At 40.9% G+C, this 21,053-nt stretch overlaps 1 protein-coding gene across 3 annotated transcripts in view; it reads left to right on the top strand.

Moving 5' to 3' along the window:
• The window catches only part of TMEM132B (transmembrane protein 132B), a 245,511-nt gene that overhangs the window by 127,173 nt on the left and 97,285 nt on the right, over positions 1 to 21,053 (top strand). For all 3 annotated transcript variants that reach the window (XM_088482166.1, XM_088482167.1, XM_088482168.1), the window contains exon 3: positions 15,326 to 15,469. In XM_088482166.1, coding sequence (XP_088338292.1) covers positions 15,326 to 15,469 — 144 coding nt within the window. The remainder of the gene's footprint in view (positions 1 to 15,325; positions 15,470 to 21,053) is intronic.

The following is a 21,053-nucleotide window of genomic DNA, read 5'->3' as shown; positions in this document are numbered from 1 at the left end:
AGCCCACATTACAATGTGCTCGTAAAAAAAGCCGGTGCCACTTGCTTCTATTTGAACCCCAAGCTACAAGTTGCCAGCCAGGCCCTGCATCCAATAACAGCCATTCCGGCAAAATTCTGGAAGCACGGTGTTGGTGCACTGATGGAGAGAAATCCTGACGAGGATAGGCTACTATGGGCTAATGCCATCATTTGGTAAATCCAACATCTTAGCAGCCCCACATAAATAATGGGGGCTGCTTTTGCAGTCTGAAATCCTTCTTAAATCCTGGGGATCCTAAATATTTACAGGTACCCCTTATTGCCCTAACTTTATTGTAATAGCTAAAAAATATCTAATTATAAACAGGTAAATTGATAGCAGTGAAGTGTATGAGAAGCTAAAGCCAGCACTATACTATTCTATACACCCCCCCCCTCCATCCTTAGAGGTATCTATAGCAAAGAATGAAAAACTGTATCACCAAAGAAAGAGAGTGTTCTTGCAGCAATAGGACTTCTTCTCGGAGATAGATTAAGGGGCGCCAGAGGAGGAACATGCCCTGGGCTCCCTCTCTCAGGGTGTCCTAGGCTTTGATTACAGTTGCAGATGAAGAGTAGGACTGCAGTGCACTGCGAGTTGGAGAAGAATAGGGGGAGGTGGAGTCTCCAAACAAAGGGAGTCTCCAAGCACAAGTGTTTACTGCCAATGTAGTACTGCAGTCTGGGTTTTCAGTTCCAAAGTACATGCACAAGCAGGCTACCCGGGCCAAGTCTGCACATACTCCCAGATACTGGTCCGGCAAATTGGTAATTAATCACTGAGAGAGCCGAGTATCGCTTGGCTGTCTTCAGGGCAGGCTTAACAATGGGGTAAAGGTAACCAACACCTCTTGCTGATACAACAATTATCTGGTTCCTTCCAAAGTATATATTCCCTCTCAATGGTGCTAGCCACACGCCATGGCACATGCCACACCTCCTGTGCAGAACACATATGCACAGAACTGTTCACACCCCTCCCCCCTGCTGCAGTGGTCACACCCCCTGCTGTGGAACACAATACGCCCTTATAAATTTCAGCTCCAAGCCCATGAGGAGCTTAATCTGGTACTTTATATTTATAAATTGCAGCCATACTGATTTTGTATTACCAATCTTGGCTACGTAAACACCTTAGTTTTTGCAGGAAAGAGAATACAGACTTAGATCTTCATATATCTAAGATATTTAGTACTAGAAATGAACTGCTACCAATAGGAGGAGTGGTATAAAAATGAACTACTAGTATAAGGGAGACTACTAACAGCACTAAATAGGGCCTGATTCAGAGATGGACACTATACCAATGTTTTCGATGTTCATTTTCTCTACTGCGCATGCATATAAGTGACACTGAGCATGCATATAAGTCACACTGCGCATGCATATAAGTCACACTGCCCATGCACATAAGTCACACTGCCCATGCATATGTCACACTGCGCATGCATATAAGTCACACTGCGCATGCATATAAATCACACTGCCCATGCATACAAGTCACACTGCCCATGCACATAAGTCACACTGACCATGCATATAAGTCACACTGCCCATGCACATAAGTCACACTGCCCATGCATATGTCACACTGACCAGGCATATAGGTCACACTGCGCATGCATATAAGTCACACTGCCCATGCACATAAGTCACACTGACTATGCATATAAGTCACACTGCGCATACATATAAGTCACACTGCCCATGCATATAAGTCAAACTGTGCATGCATCTAAGTGACACTGCGCATGCATATAAGTCACACTGCCCATGCATATAAGTCACACTGCCCATGCATATAAGTCACACTGCACATGCATATGTCACACTGCCCATGCATACAAGTCACACTGCACATGCATACAAGTGACACTGCGCATGTATATAAGTCACACTGCTCATGCATATAAGTGACACTGCCCATGTATATAAGTGACACTGCGCATGCATATAAGACACTGCCAATGCATATAAGTGACACTGCGCATGCATATAAGTGACACTGCGCATGCATATAAGTGACACTGCCCATGCATATAAGTCACACTGCGCATGCATATGTCACACTGCGCATGCATATAAGTCACACTGCGCATGCATATAAATCACACTGCCCATGCATATAAGTCACACTGCCCATGCACATAAGTCACACTGACCATGCATATAAGTCACACTGCCCATGCACATAAGTCACACTGCCCATGCATATAAGTCACACTGCGCATGCATATAAGTCACACTGCGCATGCATATAAGTCACACTGCCCATGCATATATGTCACACTGCCCATGCATATATAAGTCACACTGCCCATGCACATAAGTCACACTGACTATGCATATAAGTCACACTGCGCATGCATATAAGTCACACTGCCCATGCATCTAAGTCAAACTGCGCATGCATCTAAGTGACACTGCGCATGCATCTAAGTGACACTGCCCATGCATATAAGTCACACTGCGCATGCATATAAGTCACACTGCCCATGCATATAAGTCACACTGCCCATGCATATAAGTCACACTGCGCATGCATATAAGTCACACTGCCCATGCATACAAGTCACACTGCCCATGCATACAAGTCACACTGCGCATGCATATAAGTGACACTGCGCATGTATATAAGTCACACTGCTCATGCATATAAGTGACACTGCCCATGTATATAAGTGACACTGCGCATGCATATAAGTGACACTGTCCATGCATATAAGTGACACTGCTCTTGCATATAAGTCACACTGCGCATGCATATAAGTCACACTGCGCATGCATATAAGTCACACTGCGCATGCATATAAGTCACACTGCCCATGCATATAAGTGACACTGCCCATGCATATAAGTCACACTGCTCATGCATATAAGTGACACTGCGCATGCATATAAGTGACACTGTCCATGCATATAAGTCACACTGCGCATGCATATAAGACACTGCCAATGCATATAAGTGACACTGCGCATGCATATAAGTCACACTGCGCATGCATATAAGTGACACTGCCCATGCATATAAGTCACACTGCGCATGCATATAAGTGACATTGCCCATGCATATAAGTGACACTGCGCATGCATATAAGTCACACTGCGCATGCATATAAGTGACACTGCGCATGTATATAAGTCACACTGCCCATGCATATAAGTCACACTGCCCATGCATACAAGTCACACTGCACATGCATATAAGTGACACTGCGCATGTATATAAGTCACACTGCTCATGCATATAAGTGACACTGCCCATGTATATAAGTGACACTGCGCATGCATATAAGTGACACTGCCCATGCATATAAGTGACACTGCGCATGCATATAAGTCAAACTGCGCATGCATCTAAGTGACACTGCGCATGCATATAAGTCACACTGCACATGCATATAAGTCATACTGTGCATGCATATAAGTCACACTGCCCATGCATATAAGTCACACTGCCTTGTGCATATAAGTCACACTGCGCATGCATATAAGTCACACTGCGCATGCATATAAGACACTGCCAATGCATATAAGTGACACTGCGCATGCATATAAGTCACACTGCGCATGCATATAAGTCACACTGCCCATGCATATAAGTCACACTGCGTATGCATATAAGTGTCTGCGCATGTATATAAGTCACACTGCCAATGCATATAAGTCACACTGCCAATGCATATAAGTGACACTGAGCATGCATATAAGTCACACTGCGCATGCATATAAGTGACACTGTGCATGCATATAAGTCACACTGCCCATGCATATAAGTCACACTGCCTATGCATATAAGTCACACTGCGCATGCATATAAGTGACACTGCCCATGCATATAAGTAACACTGCACATGCATATAAGTCACACTGCCCATGCATATAAGTCACACTGCTCATGCATATAAGTGACACTGCCCATGTATATAAGTGACACTGCGCATGCATATAAGTGACACTGTCCATGCATATAAGTGACACTGCTCTTGCATATAAGTCACACTGCGCATGCATATAAGTCACACTGCGCATGCATATAAGTCACACTGCGCATGCATATAAGTCACACTGCCCATGCATATAAGTGACACTGCCCATGCATATAAGTGACACTGCTCATGCATATAAGTCACACTGCTCATGCATATAAGTGACACTGCGCATGCATATAAGTGACACTGTCCATGCATATAAGTCACACTGCGCATGCATATAAGACACTGCCAATGCATATAAGTGACACTGCGCATGCATATAAGTCACACTGCGCATGCATATAAGTGACACTGCCCATGCATATAAGTCACACTGCGCATGCATATAAGTGACATTGCCCATGCATATAAGTGACACTGCGCATGCATATAAGTCACACTGCGCATGCATATAAGTGACACTGCGCATGTATATAAGTCACACTGCCCATGCATATAAGTCACACTGCGCATGCATATAAGTCACACTGCCCATGCATACAAGTCACACTGCACATGCATATAAGTGACACTGCGCATGTATATAAGTCACACTGCTCATGCATATAAGTGACACTGCCCATGTATATAAGTGACACTGCGCATGCATATAAGTGACACTGCCCATGCATATAAGTGACACTGCGCATGCATATAAGTCAAACTGCGCATGCATCTAAGTGACACTGCGCATGCATATAAGTCACACTGCACATGCATATAAGTCATACTGTGCATGCATATAAGTCACACTGCCCATGCATATAAGTCACACTGCCCTGTGCATATAAGTCACACTGCGCATGCATATAAGTCACACTGCGCATGCATATAAGACACTGCCAATGCATATAAGTGACACTGCGCATGCATATAAGTCACACTGCGCATGCATATAAGTCACACTGCCCATGCATATAAGTCACACTGCGTATGCATATAAGTGTCTGCGCATGTATATAAGTCACACTGCCAATGCATATAAGTCACACTGCCAATGCATATAAGTGACACTGAGCATGCATATAAGTCACACTGCGCATGCATATAAGTGACACTGTGCATGCATATAAGTCACACTGCCCATGCATATAAGTCACACTGCCTATGCATATAAGTCACACTGCGCATGCATATAAGTGACACTGCCCATGCATATAAGTAACACTGCACATGCATATAAGTCACACTGCCCATGCATATAAGTCACACTGCTCATGCATATAAGTCACACTGTTCATGCATATAAGTCACACTGCTCATGCATATAAGTCACACTGTTCATGCATATAAGTGACACAGCGCATGCATATAAGTCACACTGCTCATGTGCTGTGATGGGACTGCAGGCACAGTAAGGATTTATTTGCAAAGTGATTGGCAGTCAGGGACGCATGCATATAAGACACTGCCAATGCATATAAGTGACACTGCGCATGCATATAAGTCACACTGCCCATTCATATAAGTCACACTGCCCATGCATATAAGTCACACTGCGCATGCATTTAAGTCACACTGTACATGCATATAAGTCACACTGCTCATGCATATAAGTCACACTGCTCATTCATATAAGTCACACTGTTCATGCATATAAGTGACACTGCGCATGCAGATAAGTCACACTGCTCATGTGCTGTGTTGGGACTGCAGGCACAGTAAGGATTTATTTGCAAAGTGATTGGCAGTCAGGGACTGTTCGTGGGCATCAGCATGAGGTGGTGACTCAAAACACAGAGTTTAGTACATACAGATTAAATGGCCGTCCCCATTGATAATAATGGGGAGTGCAGTCTGCAGCGCTATTAGCTTTCTGCTATTAGTACACAGCAACAATTCAATTAATTATCCTGAAACTGCAGTTTCTATGTAATTGTATATAAAAAAAGCTTGAGAAATTGTCCCCTTAGTTGTGTATAAACATTATATTTACTTACATAAATCATTTTAGAGTCTGTACTACATATCTTCCTACAATCTTCCCATACTTCTCATCAATTATTCATCTATAATGTGATCTCAGGTGCAGTGGCAACACTGGGGGGTACAGGTCGCACTGTGTGACACCATTCGAGGGGGTGACACCAAAATAGCAGAGCTGCTTTGCTATTTTGTTGTCACCCCATTGGATGGCATAGGCAAACGCAGGGGGGGTTTCCGTCTGCCTGGAAACCCCCCTCCCCAGCACACACCATGACCTCAATAGAAATAGTAATATAATAGAATGTTACTAGTGCTGCATGTTTTTCTCAGTATCACAAATGAAATAATTAGCACCAACTGTGGATCTTTTAAAATGTGTCAGCCAGTCATAATATACATGTGCACCAACTAGGAGATGTGGAAAACATGCACTGTTAAGGGTGCACTATAGACCATCAATAGGGTTAATAATTAGTACTGTATAATAATACTCTTTCCAGTACATAAGGAGACCGATATGTACATATATGTCCAGGGCAGTGCTAAGTTCTTCTGCTGCTCTCTCAGACTCCCGGACTTCCTCTAATGCTCAGGAACGGTGCCCACTTCTGAAAAAAAACATTCTGCTCAGACAGGATGGACTGCCGCATCTAATGGTTTACTGTGATCGCTGGTCCTGTATATACTGGAATTATGCAACACAATATACTTTGTATGTAACATATTAAAGCTGGATAAGTACTGATTATTCCCTCTTCATGGACTGGCCACACTCACTCTGAAATCAAGCATTTGGAAACCCCCCTCTAGAAATCCAGCGTTTGCCACTGGATGGTGTCATCGAGCGGCAATGAGCAGTGATGGATGACACCCGCATGCCTACATCATCCACTGATCAAAGTGATTGACAGTCAGGGACTGTTTGTGGGCGGCAGCAGGTGGTTGTGACTCAAAACGCAGATGTGTATTAGCCTGTGACTGTGATCCTGTACTGAGTTGCGAAGGCTCAGGCATCTTCGCTCCGATGGCAATTCTGATTAACCCTGATTCATCGATGTGCAACCAATGTTTGTATCTTTGTACGGAAGCGGAGGATATGAAACAACACAGATGGATGTTTAAATACGTCCTGGCAGCTGCAGAATTTGCATATTTTCACATGACCACTGAGTACGTGATCAAGCAAGGAACGGCATTTGCGTCCATCTCTGAATCAGGCCCATAGTTTGGAGTTATAATACATAACCAGCAAAAATTATAATGATAAACAGGACCGGTTCAAGGTTTCTCGGCACCCTAGGCATAGCTTCAGCCTGGCTCACCCCCGCCATCCCCTCGCCCTCGGTAAAGCTGCCAGATACACACTGGTATTGATTAATTTTAAAAGTTGCATAGATTTTTTTTTTATGTCCTGCAGACTGCTGCAATATACACCAGCAGATCCCTCTGCTGATGGTACAGGATACAGTGGTCTTGTGTGATTATATAAAATCATTATTTACACTGTCTGACTATACAAACATCCCAAAGCTTGCTGAGATGACTTACCACTGGCTGTCACTCAGACAAGCTGGATGTATGTTTTTGTTTTTTAATAAACTTCTCTCCAGGATTCGGCTCAGCCAGCAGCGCGGCAGCCTTCCCCTCGTCCTCTGCAAAGGAAAAGGAGGAGTTAAGGCACGGAAGGAGAGAATAGGTCAGGGGAAGGGTGGCCATACTTGTAAACAGCGCAGCAGGTCAGCGTTTCCTGATATCCTTCATTTTTTAGTTCAACTGACTCAGCAGCACCCTCAAGTGGCCGGTGCCCTTAGGTAGCTGCGTAAAGCTGCCTAATTGTGGTACAGGCCCTGATAATGAAGAGTTTGGTGTTTTATAGATTAATAGAAAAAATTAAAGAATTCAAATATTTAAACATTATGTGGTTTTCAAAATAAATCAAATATAGTATTCATCTTTGGGCTACGATATTTGTAAAGTGCTGATGGTCTCTTTAATAGAAACGCTCAGCCTGGTAGCTAGAGCATGGAAAGTGGATCACACTCATCAAGTAGGTATTAAGAAAATTGGAGACACTGTACTGTTGTTAAGTATAGAGAATTATAGGTGACATTTTGAAAAGCTTTAAGGAGACTTGCACTTAGGATAACTTATTGTACAGAGCTAGTGCACTGTGAAAGTATTAAAAAAACTGAGTTTTTCTTTGCTCCCTCCCTCCACTAAGAAGAAAATAAATAGCACAGAAAAACAACGCTGCTACAGAAACGTCTTGATGCTGCACTAAAATCACTTATGGGGACTTTCTTCCTTCTGCCTGGAAATTTGGATAGAGAACAATGTGTGACATTAGATGAATTACAGGGCAATGTGTTTGTCTATAATCTTTCCTGGGCAGAGGTAGCATAGAAAACATTGTTTATTTCATTTACACAGGCATACATAACTATCCCATACATAACTATGCCATACATATCTATCCCAAATGTTACAGATTCTCTTCAATGAATAAAGTGAAAAAAAAAAAATACATATATATATATATATATATATATATATATATATCCATTTAAGACTTTTCAGTCAGGGAGGGCACTCACCACATTTTGATGAAAAAAGTTGCTTTTAATATAGATATTTCATCTCAGCAGAGCAATGTCATCATCGACGTTTCGACCCAACCGGGTCTTTCTCAAGACAAGTCACCGTGTGTCATCCGTTCATGCTGACCAAGACCATACTAACAGACCACTCAGGCTCCCTTAAATACCATCACCATTAAACATTAGCATGTTAATCAACCAATCAATACTTACTATTGTCAAACACACAGGTGTGTCAACCTGCGCCCGATTATCCCTACTCAGCACCTGGCCATGGGGAGGCAACTCCCATAAACTAGCCAGTATATGCCCATTAATCAATATTAACTATACTGGCTAGTTTGTGGGAGTTTGTGGGAACTTCAGTACCCCAATATAGTATTAGGGCTATTGGAACACTTCTACATTGATCCCCAATGTTAGTGCATATTTTTGGGGTGTTCAGTCTGATTTCCCCAAGTCTGACAGTACTTTCCGCCTGTTTTGCATTCGCCGCTTGCCGTTTTCGCCTGTTTAGGAATTGAATACGGTGAAAAATGGGGACGCACGCGATAACTTTTGCATCTAAAACACCGACTGTAGGCGAAAAGTTGGGCAGGTGGAACTTTTTCACAGTTGCTAAACTAATTGAATACGGCCCATAGATGTAGTCCTAATCACTTTACAAACAAAATCCATTAGTTTGAATACTTAATTTAAAACATTTTTAAAATAGTATATTAATTCCTTTAACTATGGAAATTGTAATATAAAACTAAAGTAAACCAAACTTATGAATAGGCAAAAGTATACATACTACTGTATGGGAATCGGTATATAATGCCTCAACAGCGGCATTCCGTTGGTTGGTATCCTGACAGGAGTTGGGTAAGTATACTTACCATACCCCCTTTCCCTAACCATCCCTTTTGTAGCCTAACCCTTCGCACACCGCATCCTAACCCTCCCTCTTAGCGCCTAAACCGAAGTCTCCTCCCCTTAGTGCCTTAACCTAACCCTCCCACCTCAGTGCCAAACGCTAACCCCCCCAGTGATGCCTAACCTTAACCCTCCCCCCTAGAGGTGCCTAACCCTAACCTCCCCCCAAAAACCTAACCTTAACGCCGTTACGCTCCCTAAACCTAACCCTCCACCCTGCAGTTAATGCTAAGGGGGCCCCGGACTTACCTCATTCGGGCTGGCGTCCTTCGGCATTCCGGCGTCGAGATTAAGATATGCTTTGATATTTCGACTCCTATTTTAAATCCCTTGTCGGGATTCTTCTATCGGTATTAAAAGACGGCATCACGGCCACCGGTCTCATGACTGCTTCCCACTGTATGTACTGTATTTCATAATATTCACTTACAAATAGCACATTTTTCAGGGGAATGCTCTCCCTTACAATTAGAATTTCTGTTGTACTTGTATGCACAGTATAAATAGCTTATCTGCAGCTATATGTTAGTTTCTAGCAATGTACGTCTCAGCAATGTTCCCACTGCGTGCTCAAACTGTGAGTGGAGGGAGGTTTTAAACCAAGCACCACATGATCTCAATGCTTTACATGGCCTCATATCTGCATGAACATTGGATTAAGATGCATTATTCAGTGGAATATTACTAGCTGCCTAGAACATTGCTTGTTCTTCAATTTGTGTCAGGTTTTGAAGTCCCAGATCCTTTTTTATCAAAAAGAGGTGTATTCAGCTGGAAGAGGCTGTTAGAGTGAAATCCTTATGGACTGTTTTCATATCTGTCTGTTTAAAATTTGGTCACTGGAAATGGCTAAACCTGGCGATAATAATTCTGTTAAGAAAAATCAAACAAACATATGGATCGATGAAATCATATTTTTGTGTTTTGATAATTAAACATCTGAAAAAAACATTGGCTTTGGTAATAGGCTCAGAGAGTTTCAGTGAAGCAAATTTATATATAAAAAAGGAAGTAATTATAAAGAAAGCTGTTTTCAGTATTCTCACTTCTATAAATTGTGCTACATGCAGGAGTTATATAGTTAGGCTGACAAAAGACGCAGTTTTACCACGTTTAAGTCTTCAGAAAAATCTATTTGTGTTGATTCTGGAAGAGGTTGATGCAGAGAGTTCCACCATAACATACATATACTGTATCCAAACACTTCTGTTATTTCCCATACAATACTTGTGTTGGTGATTATTATTAACCTTTATTTATATGGCGCCACAAGGGTTCCACTCACCTTACAAAGCACATAAACAAATAAGCACACAAGAAAAACAGGTTTTAATAGTTCAAACAATGCAGAAATAGGACATGGTTTATAAACTTTGTTGTATAACACTTAAATAAGCAGCAGGGTGTCAGCAACCAAGTGTTAGGTACCTTTGTGGAGAGTAGGCAGTGTATCATAGTATAAGAAAGGAAAGGAGAAGCACAGAAGGGAAGAGGACCCTGCTAGTGAGAGCTTAAATTCTAAAGAGGAAGGGCAGACAAACACGGGTGACAGTGATGGGGTAAATAGTGAGGAAGGAGCATGGAGCAGTGGATTAGGATGAAAGCTAGAAAGCTTTGAGGTAGAAATGGGTCTTAAGAGCCCGTTTGAAGATTAGGAGCCAGGAAGCAATGTTATCAATGAATTTAGAGTCAGGGACAGGAGAACGATAAATGACAGCTACTCGAAGGTGAACAGGTTGGAAGAGGTGAAAAGCATGAACCTCGAATGGAAAGAATGAAAGGGAGAGTTCAGAAGGTAAAAGTTGGTAGGGGTGACCAGAGGATAGAAGGCCCCAACACCACCATCATGGCAATCCCCAGGCCGGGGTGTGTAAGGTAGAGAAAAGCCTGCCAGTACCCAAAGGCAACAGCATAATAACCCTACAGACTGGGGAAGGGAGCGCAGCGCACTATGGGCCTGATTCAGCAAGGATCGCAACTGCGATTACGCACACAATCAGCCAATTGTTGAGTTGTGCACATGCGTATGCATCGCAGTGTGCGCGCACGAACCGGCCACTGCGATCGGGACTGCGATCACAGTGACTACACAGACCCATCGCAGGTGTGCCAGTGCGTTTGAATGCCATTGCATGGGCGTGCATACATTATCCACTGCGATGCCATACACAGCTTGTGTACTCACTGCGTGTGACGAGGTTAGCAATTCCTGAGTAAGGTCAAAGCTTGTGCAAGTGTGCGTGAGGCTGCGATGGTAATCGATGTTACCGATGGTTTTGCAGTCTTGCTAGACATTACGGATGTGTGTAAGGTAAAGTGGGCGTCCTTATGTTGTGCTGCGACGGCATAGCAATTGCAGTGGATTAGCATATCATCGTAGTGAGACCGTGCATAATCACTATTGCAATCGCAGTTGCGATCCTTGCTGAATCAGGCCCTATATCCCAACACTGCCTATACAAATGATACTGTAAGTTAACTATTATCGCCGCTTTGGGACAATATTGCAGAGTTGGCTATATATTAAGTTACATCGATAAGTAACAATGAGAAAATCTAGCACACATACTGTACAGTTTCTTAGGTATAACATCACCTCATCCTTATCCTGTCTTAGATACACAACCTGTTTGCTGGTTTCCATATTGTGAATGTAGATGAAATTGTACTGTATTTAAAAATATAAAACACACTTCTACAAATATTGTTTTAGTGACACAATAGTCTTTGATAACATGATATCCTTTTCAGATATTTTGCTATATTTATTGTATTTCTATTTTATTCTAGTTTTAAAAATTTCAATGCTTTATTTTCCCCTCATTACATCCAAAACTTATTTATGGAACCACATTGGTTGTCTTTTATTATTTAAATTTTTTCCTAATACCTATACGTTATACTGTACATTATACAACATTAATCTAATTTAGTAGATAGTACCAAGTTAGGCAACACTCCAACACCTCTAGTTCTTTTTTATACTATGTGTAAAAGGAAAATAAAAACTGACTTTGCCAGAACCACTTTATCATCACATTTTATATCTGTATCGTTAAATTTCTAATGAGGACAACATTTTTCTCAATATGTAACTTTTAAACAACAGCCTAAAGGCCGGTACATGCTAGATGATGTCTAGTGTGTACAGACCTCATAAGCGGGTGCCAGAATCGGTAAGTGCATACACACTTGCCGATGCCGGCAGTGATGGCGCGACGGCAGAGGCCATGCTGAATTCATCTAGTGTGTACCCGGCACGATTCCTGAGATAGTTATTGAGGACCATGCTTTGTCATTTGTATTAATATGTCCCAGTCTTCCCAGCCCTTTCCATCAATCAGCTGAACTTGAGCACCTGGTAGACAACGGTCTGTATGGCAATTACTGTCCTGGTGGTACATTTTTGGAATGATTGAGACTGAGGGCCTGATTCAGACCCGGACGCTAAGCCGTGGATGCACGCTATGGGCAATTGTCGCCCATCTGCACATGCGTATGTGGCTAAATATGCATGCGCGACCTAGTCACTGCGTCCGGGAATCGTGCGCTCGTAGTACACAGACTGGAAGCTACTTTGAGTGACAGCTAGTGCCGTTTGTCAGTGGTAACAGGAGAAGGTGCTTGTGAACCGGGGAGTGGTGCTGCGAACACAGGCGTGTCTGGGCGTCAAAACAGAGTTTAATGGGCATCCATAATTAGCTAAGTTGCATCATTGTACATGTTACTTTGTTGTATTTCAGCCTGCAGTGATCGCGGTGCTTGCGGCGGAGTAGGGTCTACCTCTAGTGCTGTGTGCAGCTCTGATGACTCTCGATGGTTCTGATTTATCATACACTTCCTGGAGATGACGTGTGTTAAGAAAGAAAAGTGGACGTCTTTAGATCGGCGTGCGTTTGCTCTGCCGTCGCTCTCTAAGACGTAGAGGGCGTCCTTACACCAGACAATGTGATCACGGAATATGCATACCTGGCCCCTTTTGGCTGCGAGAGAGCGCAGGTTAACGTCCGGGTCTGAATCCCCCCCTGAGTCTCCTACCATCAGAACTTCACTGCTATAGAATGCTGTTCCTACCCTTCATTCCAGAATTAACCTCTGTGCATCGGTAAACGCAAACCAAGCGTGTGCAGTGCAGCTGACACGCATGCGCAATGGCAAACAATCGCTCGATCTGCGTGAAAGTCAGCATTGCGTCCATCTTTGAGTCAGGCCCAGAGTTATTCTTTAAACCATAATCTGGCATAAATAGGCTATGGAATGGGGGCCCTTGGTTATTATTTGTAATATCCACCAATGAAATGAGCAACAGCTCTATTTACTATTGTCCTCCCAACAGTCACAAACAATGAAAATGAGGCTTAGTTACAATCAGGGGGGAATCTGCTTGGTAAAATGTTCTTTTAAATAAACCATCATTAGTTTTTCTTTATACTCATTACATTTAAACTACATTAGAATTATTCACAAAAGATACAGTACATGTAACAGTGAATTAAGTAATGTAATCAGCAGACATTTAATAGTTATATTATATCTGTAGGAAGTACAAGCACAGATACTGTCTACAAGAAGCGTAGCATTTTGAACTTGTATACAGTGTCATTAAGGGGCCATAAACCATAGCTACCTTCAGTGAATGGGGCAGGGAGAGCAACTCATTTAAAGCAATTAATCAAACTGCTGCTGTGCAGAGGTCTAAATGGAGGCAATACTAATGGGATCATTAGCGTAAAGCTAGTGTAAATTCATCAAGGGAGCAGATATGTATAATCTGATGGTCAGTACAATGTCTGCAGCATGAATGGTTTTTGAAGCATTTTAAAATCATTCTCTGGCAATCAGTCGGTGCCTGTTTGCACATTTAGCCCCTGGAGGCACTGGCTTTGTATAATGTTAGTAAATATGTATGCAATCTGCCAAGGTCTTTTGACTTGGATAAGAAGCAATTTTCTTTACCGTTTCAATACTTAGACCCTCGCCAGCACTTACATGTATTATTTATTTGTCTTTATGGGCTAACCAGTATTTGTGGTGTATAAAATCTAGGCAAAATTACTTACACAGTACATGATTTAAAAAGAAAATTAGTTTAGCAAAAATAACATGTCATGTTTTACTGTATTTATATGTAATTATAGTTTAGATACATTCCAAAGCCAATGTACTCACATACTGTATAACCATGATAGAATGTACAGTTTGTGTTTTTGTATGTTGTTTTGTTATTGTGGTGTGGTTGTCTCTATCGTGTTTTTATTTAAAATATCTTATATAGGAAATTTATTATATTGATATATTAGTTTATTGGCATTACTCCCCCAGCTAAGAGTTGTCTATTGTACCTACCACAGTGAACATGCACCAAGCAAATTGACAGCATAAGGGACTATCTTATGCCACAGCTTTAAGATCCTTTAAAATTTTTAGAAGCTAAGGCAAATTGTGCTTTTGCACTGTGATTTCTTTACAACTAAGGTATTGGGGTATATTTATCAAATCTTGGAGAGAGAAAATGGAAAGGGAAAAAGTACCAACCAATCAGCTTCTATCATTTTTCAAATGCAGCCTGTAAAATTACAGTTAGAAGCTGATTGGTTGGGTCTTTATCTCTCTCCAAGGTTTGATGCATCTCCCCCTTATGAGTACAGAATGTCCCTTATCTCCACAACATCCATTACAGCTCTGTGCACCTCCACAGTTGCCACATCTTTGTTCACAAACTGGGGCAGAGGAGCGAAGGAGGCTTATGGTGTCACAAGACAGACAAACGTGAGGTTTGGGCCCCATGTCACTATGCTGTTGTATTATCCTCACTTTTTCTGAAATTAAACATTAATAGTGAAATGAACCTAACCAATGTTTTTATTTATCCCAATTTCTACATGTACAGGACACTGAACTTCTAAACACAGCTATCCTGACAGGAAGGGCAGTGGCTATCCCTGTGAAGGTGGTAGCTGTTCAGGAGGATGGTTCTGTGATAGACGTGTCTGACTCCACTGAGTGTAAATCAGCAGATGAAGATGTCATAAAGGTGAGATCTGTCATTTATAGTCAAGTCTATCTATTAATTTATACAGTCATTTTTTGTAACAGTCTTTACTTTGTATTACTATAACGTATACAACTTGTAATTGTACATAATGTTTTGCTAAAGACATAATTTAATACATTATTCTAAATTCTCAAACGACAATTAATTTACTGTGGTGGCACCAAAGTTCTGTTTGTTGAAGTTTGACTTGTGGTTCACTCTGTCCCAGATTCAAGGAATGCATAGTGCCCACCCTGATCAAGAGAGAGGTGAGACCTACACATACAGTACTCAAGACACCTAATAATCTGAACTCTTTAAAATAATTAATATTTATTTAGAAGCAATCACACAACAAATAAATATGTAAGTTATATAGAATTTATAAATTACTGAATAAATTATTCTAGAAGTTCAATATCAGCATATTTTTCATCAAATCTCCAACTTACTTATATACTTATGGTACACTACTGCAATCATTGGTTATCAATCCAAATCTTAACTTTTACATTCCTTGTTGTTAAAGCATTCATTTTTGTACTTTAATGTTTGCAGGTTGGAAGGCAGTAGGCCATCAGATAGTCCCAAAAATCAGTTTGCATATAAGATGTCCTTGTTGTTATTATCAGATATTCTTCTGGTGGAAAGATGTTTCCCAGAGGTCCTACAGTCCAGACACTATCAATGATTGGGGCAGTGAATGTGACCTTGTTTTTACCTTTTTTAAATCATCACCTGGCCTGGATAAATGTGTTTTCTCTAGAGGTTCAAGTAAGTGAGGTGTATATTTTCTAAAGTGAGAATTTTAGAAATAGAAATGTTGCCCATAGCAACCAATAAGATTCTACTTAACATCTAACTAGCACCTCCTAGAAGATAATAGCTAGAATCTGATTGCTTGCTATGGGCAACATCTTCACTTCTAAAAACTCTCACTTTAGTATATATACCCCTGAGTGTAAGCTAGTGGCACCACTTATCTATTTAAAAAAGCAAATGAAAGTCTTTGAATATCCTGCTAATCTCTTCTTACTGCAGCGACGGATACCCTGTAGGTGTTGTCCCCTGTTTAGGATGGAGATGCCGTCAGATGGATAAAAGGTGGTTCTGGATCAGTCCGGAGTCATGTTACTTGGCTGTCACTGAGACTATGGCTCACTGCTCCTCACTATCCTGACCTGGCATGTTTACACATGCTGTAACTTCTACTATCCACTGGGCTTCACCCAATAAATAACATCCAACCTGACACTCAGTATGACTATTGTAAATGCTTGGTAATTAACTACTTATTTTTATAATTTTACACTGTCCAACAAATCACCTGCACCAGACTGACTTTACTTAGATAACTATCGTTTGGCTACTAATTTACTATCTTAAATACCAAGCAGTATTTATCTTACTAACATAATATTACTTACTGTAACTGCTGATTTACTGACTAAAACAATAGACAATAATTCACTTATTGACATATTGCTTAACTACTAATTTACTGAGAGAAATGCAGCCATTATTTCCCTAACTGACAGATTATCAATTAACTTCTAAAATATTGATTACAATAACAGGCAATACTTCACCTGCTGACAGATTATTTATGAGTGTCCTGACTAACTAACTTTTCTATCCCTTCCAGCTTTTTAGTTTTCTACTTCTTCCTCTTCTCTATACTTTTCTTGGTCCTGGTTTTTTGTTGTCTGTTCTCTACATCAGTTGTACACAATGCTCTATTTTCTTTGCCCAGTCAAATATCGTTTTAAACTTATCTTTCCCCACTTGTGCTCTTACAAAACTTATTATTATTAATAGCCCTCTAAACTACTAATGATACTTCCCTATTTCTTCCTATTCAACTTTTATAAAGGAAGTATATTTACTGTTTCCATTTCCATCTCATTACTCCAATAACACGGTAATGCTTCACCTCTTTAGTAATGCATACTCCCCCTCACCTCTGTAGTTACACATTTCCCTCCCTCATCCATGTTATAACACATTCAACATTTCCATCCCTCACCTGTGTAGAAATACAATACCTCCCACACACCTGTAGTAACACATTACCCTCACTCACCCCTGTAATAACACATTCCTCTCCCTCACCTCTGTAGTAGCACATTACCCTCCCTCATCCGTGTTGTAACACATTCCCTTCCCTCAACCCATAGTAACACATTTGACATTCCATCCCACACCTATGTAGAAACACATCCCCCTCCTTCATCTGTGTAGTAACACATTCCCTTCCCTCACCCCTTGCAGTGCTGTCTCCCCTTTTTGAATATTGAACTGTGCTGCAGCCACAATGAGTCAGTCAGTCAGTCAAGACATTGCACAGGGGGAACAAACATTTTAGCCCTTTTCACCCTCTTCAGAGTCAAATTTAGAAAAATTCCTTAGTGGGCACCTACGTCATGGAAGAAATATTCCCCACAATTTTCGTGGTGTTACTAGGTCCAGGGGTTTGGGATGAACATTGATGAACCAGTCAGTCCATCAGTCAAGACATTCAAATAGCCACTTCTATTCCCTTTACTGCTTGGCTTTTGTTTGCTGTCTCTGTTCCATCCATTAGGTTGAGATATAGGTGATGTTAGATTTGGATTGGGGATGTAGCAGAGAGACAAATGGATAAATAAGAAATAATGGAAGGGGAAAAGTAAGAGGAGGAGAGGAAGATTTGAGTCTCATCAGCGTGGAGGTGGTTCTGCCAACCAAAGCAAATGATTAGTTCTCCAAGGAAGAAGTAAAAGTAAATGAGAGCAGAGAACAGTATGTAGTGCTGGAGGTAGAGAAGAATGAACTGTTGGGGAGGTAGGAAGTGATTCAAGAAACCTTTTATTAATTTAAAAAAGTGCGGAATTCAAATAACAAAGGATTTAGTCTAGGGAGAGGGTAAGCTCCAATGGGGCAGGGACAGATGTGAATGATTCAATAGTACAGGTTGAGTCTCCCATATCCAAAATGCTTAGGACGAGGGGTATTTTGGATATCAGAATATTCCATATTTTGGAATATGTATATACCATAATGAATTATCTTGGGAATGAGACCCAAATCTAAACACAGAATGTATTTATGTATTATATATACTTTATACACATAGCCTGCAGGTAATTTTATACAATATTTTCAATAATTTTGTGGCTCAAATAAAGTTTGTGTACATACATACATGAAATGTATTTGTTTCATATAAACCTTATACACAAAGCCTGAAGGTAAATTTATACAATTATTGTAGTAATTTTGGGCCTTAAACAAAGTTTGTGTTGATTGAACCATCAAAAAGCAAAGGTTTCACTATCTCAGTCATGCTAAAAAAATTCCATATTTCGGAATATTTAGATATGGGAGACTCAACCTGTATCTGGAAAACAGCTACATACTATGATGGATAATAATAATAATCCCTGTATGCTACCAAAAGGAAGTACCATTTGTACAGAAAAAAAATGTACAGTAAAGGTTGGGTAGACAACAAAAAATAACATTTTTGGTGAAAGTTGCTCATTGAGCAAATTGGTTTTGTCATACTGAGAAAAGCTCGTGATTCTGTAGGAGTTAATGTACCAAGATCACATGAAATTATTGGAGTGTGGTGTGACCTTGCAACACACATATCCTAACAACATGGAATATTTACTGTAAATGTATATACCAATTGCACTGACTTAAAAAATGCAGAACTACATTTTGAAAGTGAATTAAGTTGTGCTTTCCATTGCTTGAGTATAAAAGTGGAGGAAATACATACCATGGTGTTTATTGATTTTTCCTGCATCTCATGTCATCTTCTCATCTTTCTTCTGTGGATTTCCTAAAGGCTGTAATGTTCAGCTCCTTTCTGTTGATTTATTCTGGGAACGAAAGCCTGTAAATTAGAGTTGTCTACAAGCAATATCAAGGTTCCTCTCATCCTTATTTGCTACAGTATGTTTTGTTGCTGAATGTGAGAGGAGTGTTACTTTGTTATTAAACCCTATATAGAGCTATGACACTTCATCCTATACATCTATCATCGTATGATCAATTTGCCCGTATTTCAATGGACAAAAGTTACAGTACTTCTTCATAAATAAAGATTTTTGAATGGTTTATGGTCTATACTCCACCTATACAGAAAAAGAATAGTGCCAAGTAATGTTAATATTTAAGGAGAACGTATTAATTCTGGAAATAATGAAATACAGATTGTTAGATTTTCTTGTGGCTCTTATTTAGTTGGTAAGTGCTGTCCATTTTAGAGTATTGTCTTTTTAGATTTTAAAAATAAATTATTAGCAGATAGTCACTGATGCAGTAGTCCTGTGTGTTTGGGCAATCCAGCAAGTACCGTACATCGAGAGGGTGAGGAAAGGTAGTCTGGGAGTCGGGTATCAGTTGTGCAAAGCCTGTAATGTTAGAGAGCTAGCATGCAGCTATTTACTTAGGCTGTATTGTATGATCCTCTGTGGGGGGGTTATGAAAATGGCTAGAGTTTCAAAGGAAATTGCCATGACGGCTTTGGCGTCCACCTCTGAATCAGGTCCAGAAAGCACCAACTAGGACTGGGTACTAGATACATTATATACAAATGTTCAGTAGCAGGCCTCAGTGCTTCACTGCCCATAGTGTGGCGGTAGCATTACATTGAACAATTGATGCTCCATCATACAAATTTTCTTTTTAAGCTGGTACAAGAGCAGTGTTTTAAGGCTTACCTTTTTATCATGTGTTTTTACTGCAGTTTATCTTATAGTGACATACACTCACACTATACTCACCTTGTCCATGGTGTTTGGCCCTCTTTTCCAGTAGAATCCCGCTGTACTTAGGGGTATCGAGTCAAACTGAGTCCCGTTTCTAATCTTCCCAGAGTTCAGAGCTCGGTTTTAAAAATCAAAATCGGGTTTTGGATTGCATGCTAACAAGTTAAAAAGTGGTCATTTTAGCTGTTTTTTTAATTTATTTAAAAAAAAATACATATCCAAAACAATAAACAAAACATGTAAAAGTGATTTAGCAAAGCCAAAAGACGAAGATGAATCTGGATCCAAAAACCAAAACACAGTAGTTGGTGCACATCTCTAGTCCCGAGCCATACAGCTCTTCCCCGCAAGTGACAGAACCCACGAGGTTTGCTGCACTTGCCGGGCCGAAAGCCAATCAGCGGTCGCTACTATATTAAGCGGCCGCTGATTGGCTGTGAGTGGCCTGGCTGTCAATCAACAGCCAGGCCTGCTGATTGGCTAACAGACAGGCCAATCAGTAGCCTGGCTGATGATTGGCAGCAGGCCACTCACAGCCAATCAGCTGTTGCTTACAATAATAGCGGTCATTGATTGTTTGGCGGCCCAGGAAGTGCAGGAAACCTCGTGGGTCCTGTCACTAACGGGGAAGAGCTATATGTGATGTCCATATGGCTCTGGACAATGTGTTTTTTTTATTTTCAATGGCTGGGGACTCTACTGGTGAAGAGGACCAACCTGCACCAAGGGTAATATTTTTTTAATCCAGATCTCGGGGTTCTACTGGAGAATAGGACCGAACACTGAGTATAGTGTGAGTGCATGTAATAAAATCTTACTTTGTG

The sequence above is a fragment of the Taudactylus pleione genome, unplaced genomic scaffold (genome assembly GCF_031769625.1).
Source record: "Taudactylus pleione unplaced genomic scaffold, aTauple2 ptg000282l, whole genome shotgun sequence".
In the NCBI taxonomy this organism is placed as follows: Eukaryota; Metazoa; Chordata; class Amphibia; order Anura; family Myobatrachidae; genus Taudactylus; species Taudactylus pleione.
The sequence above is the reverse complement of the archived record's forward strand: the minus strand, read 5'-3'. Positions and strand labels throughout refer to the sequence as shown.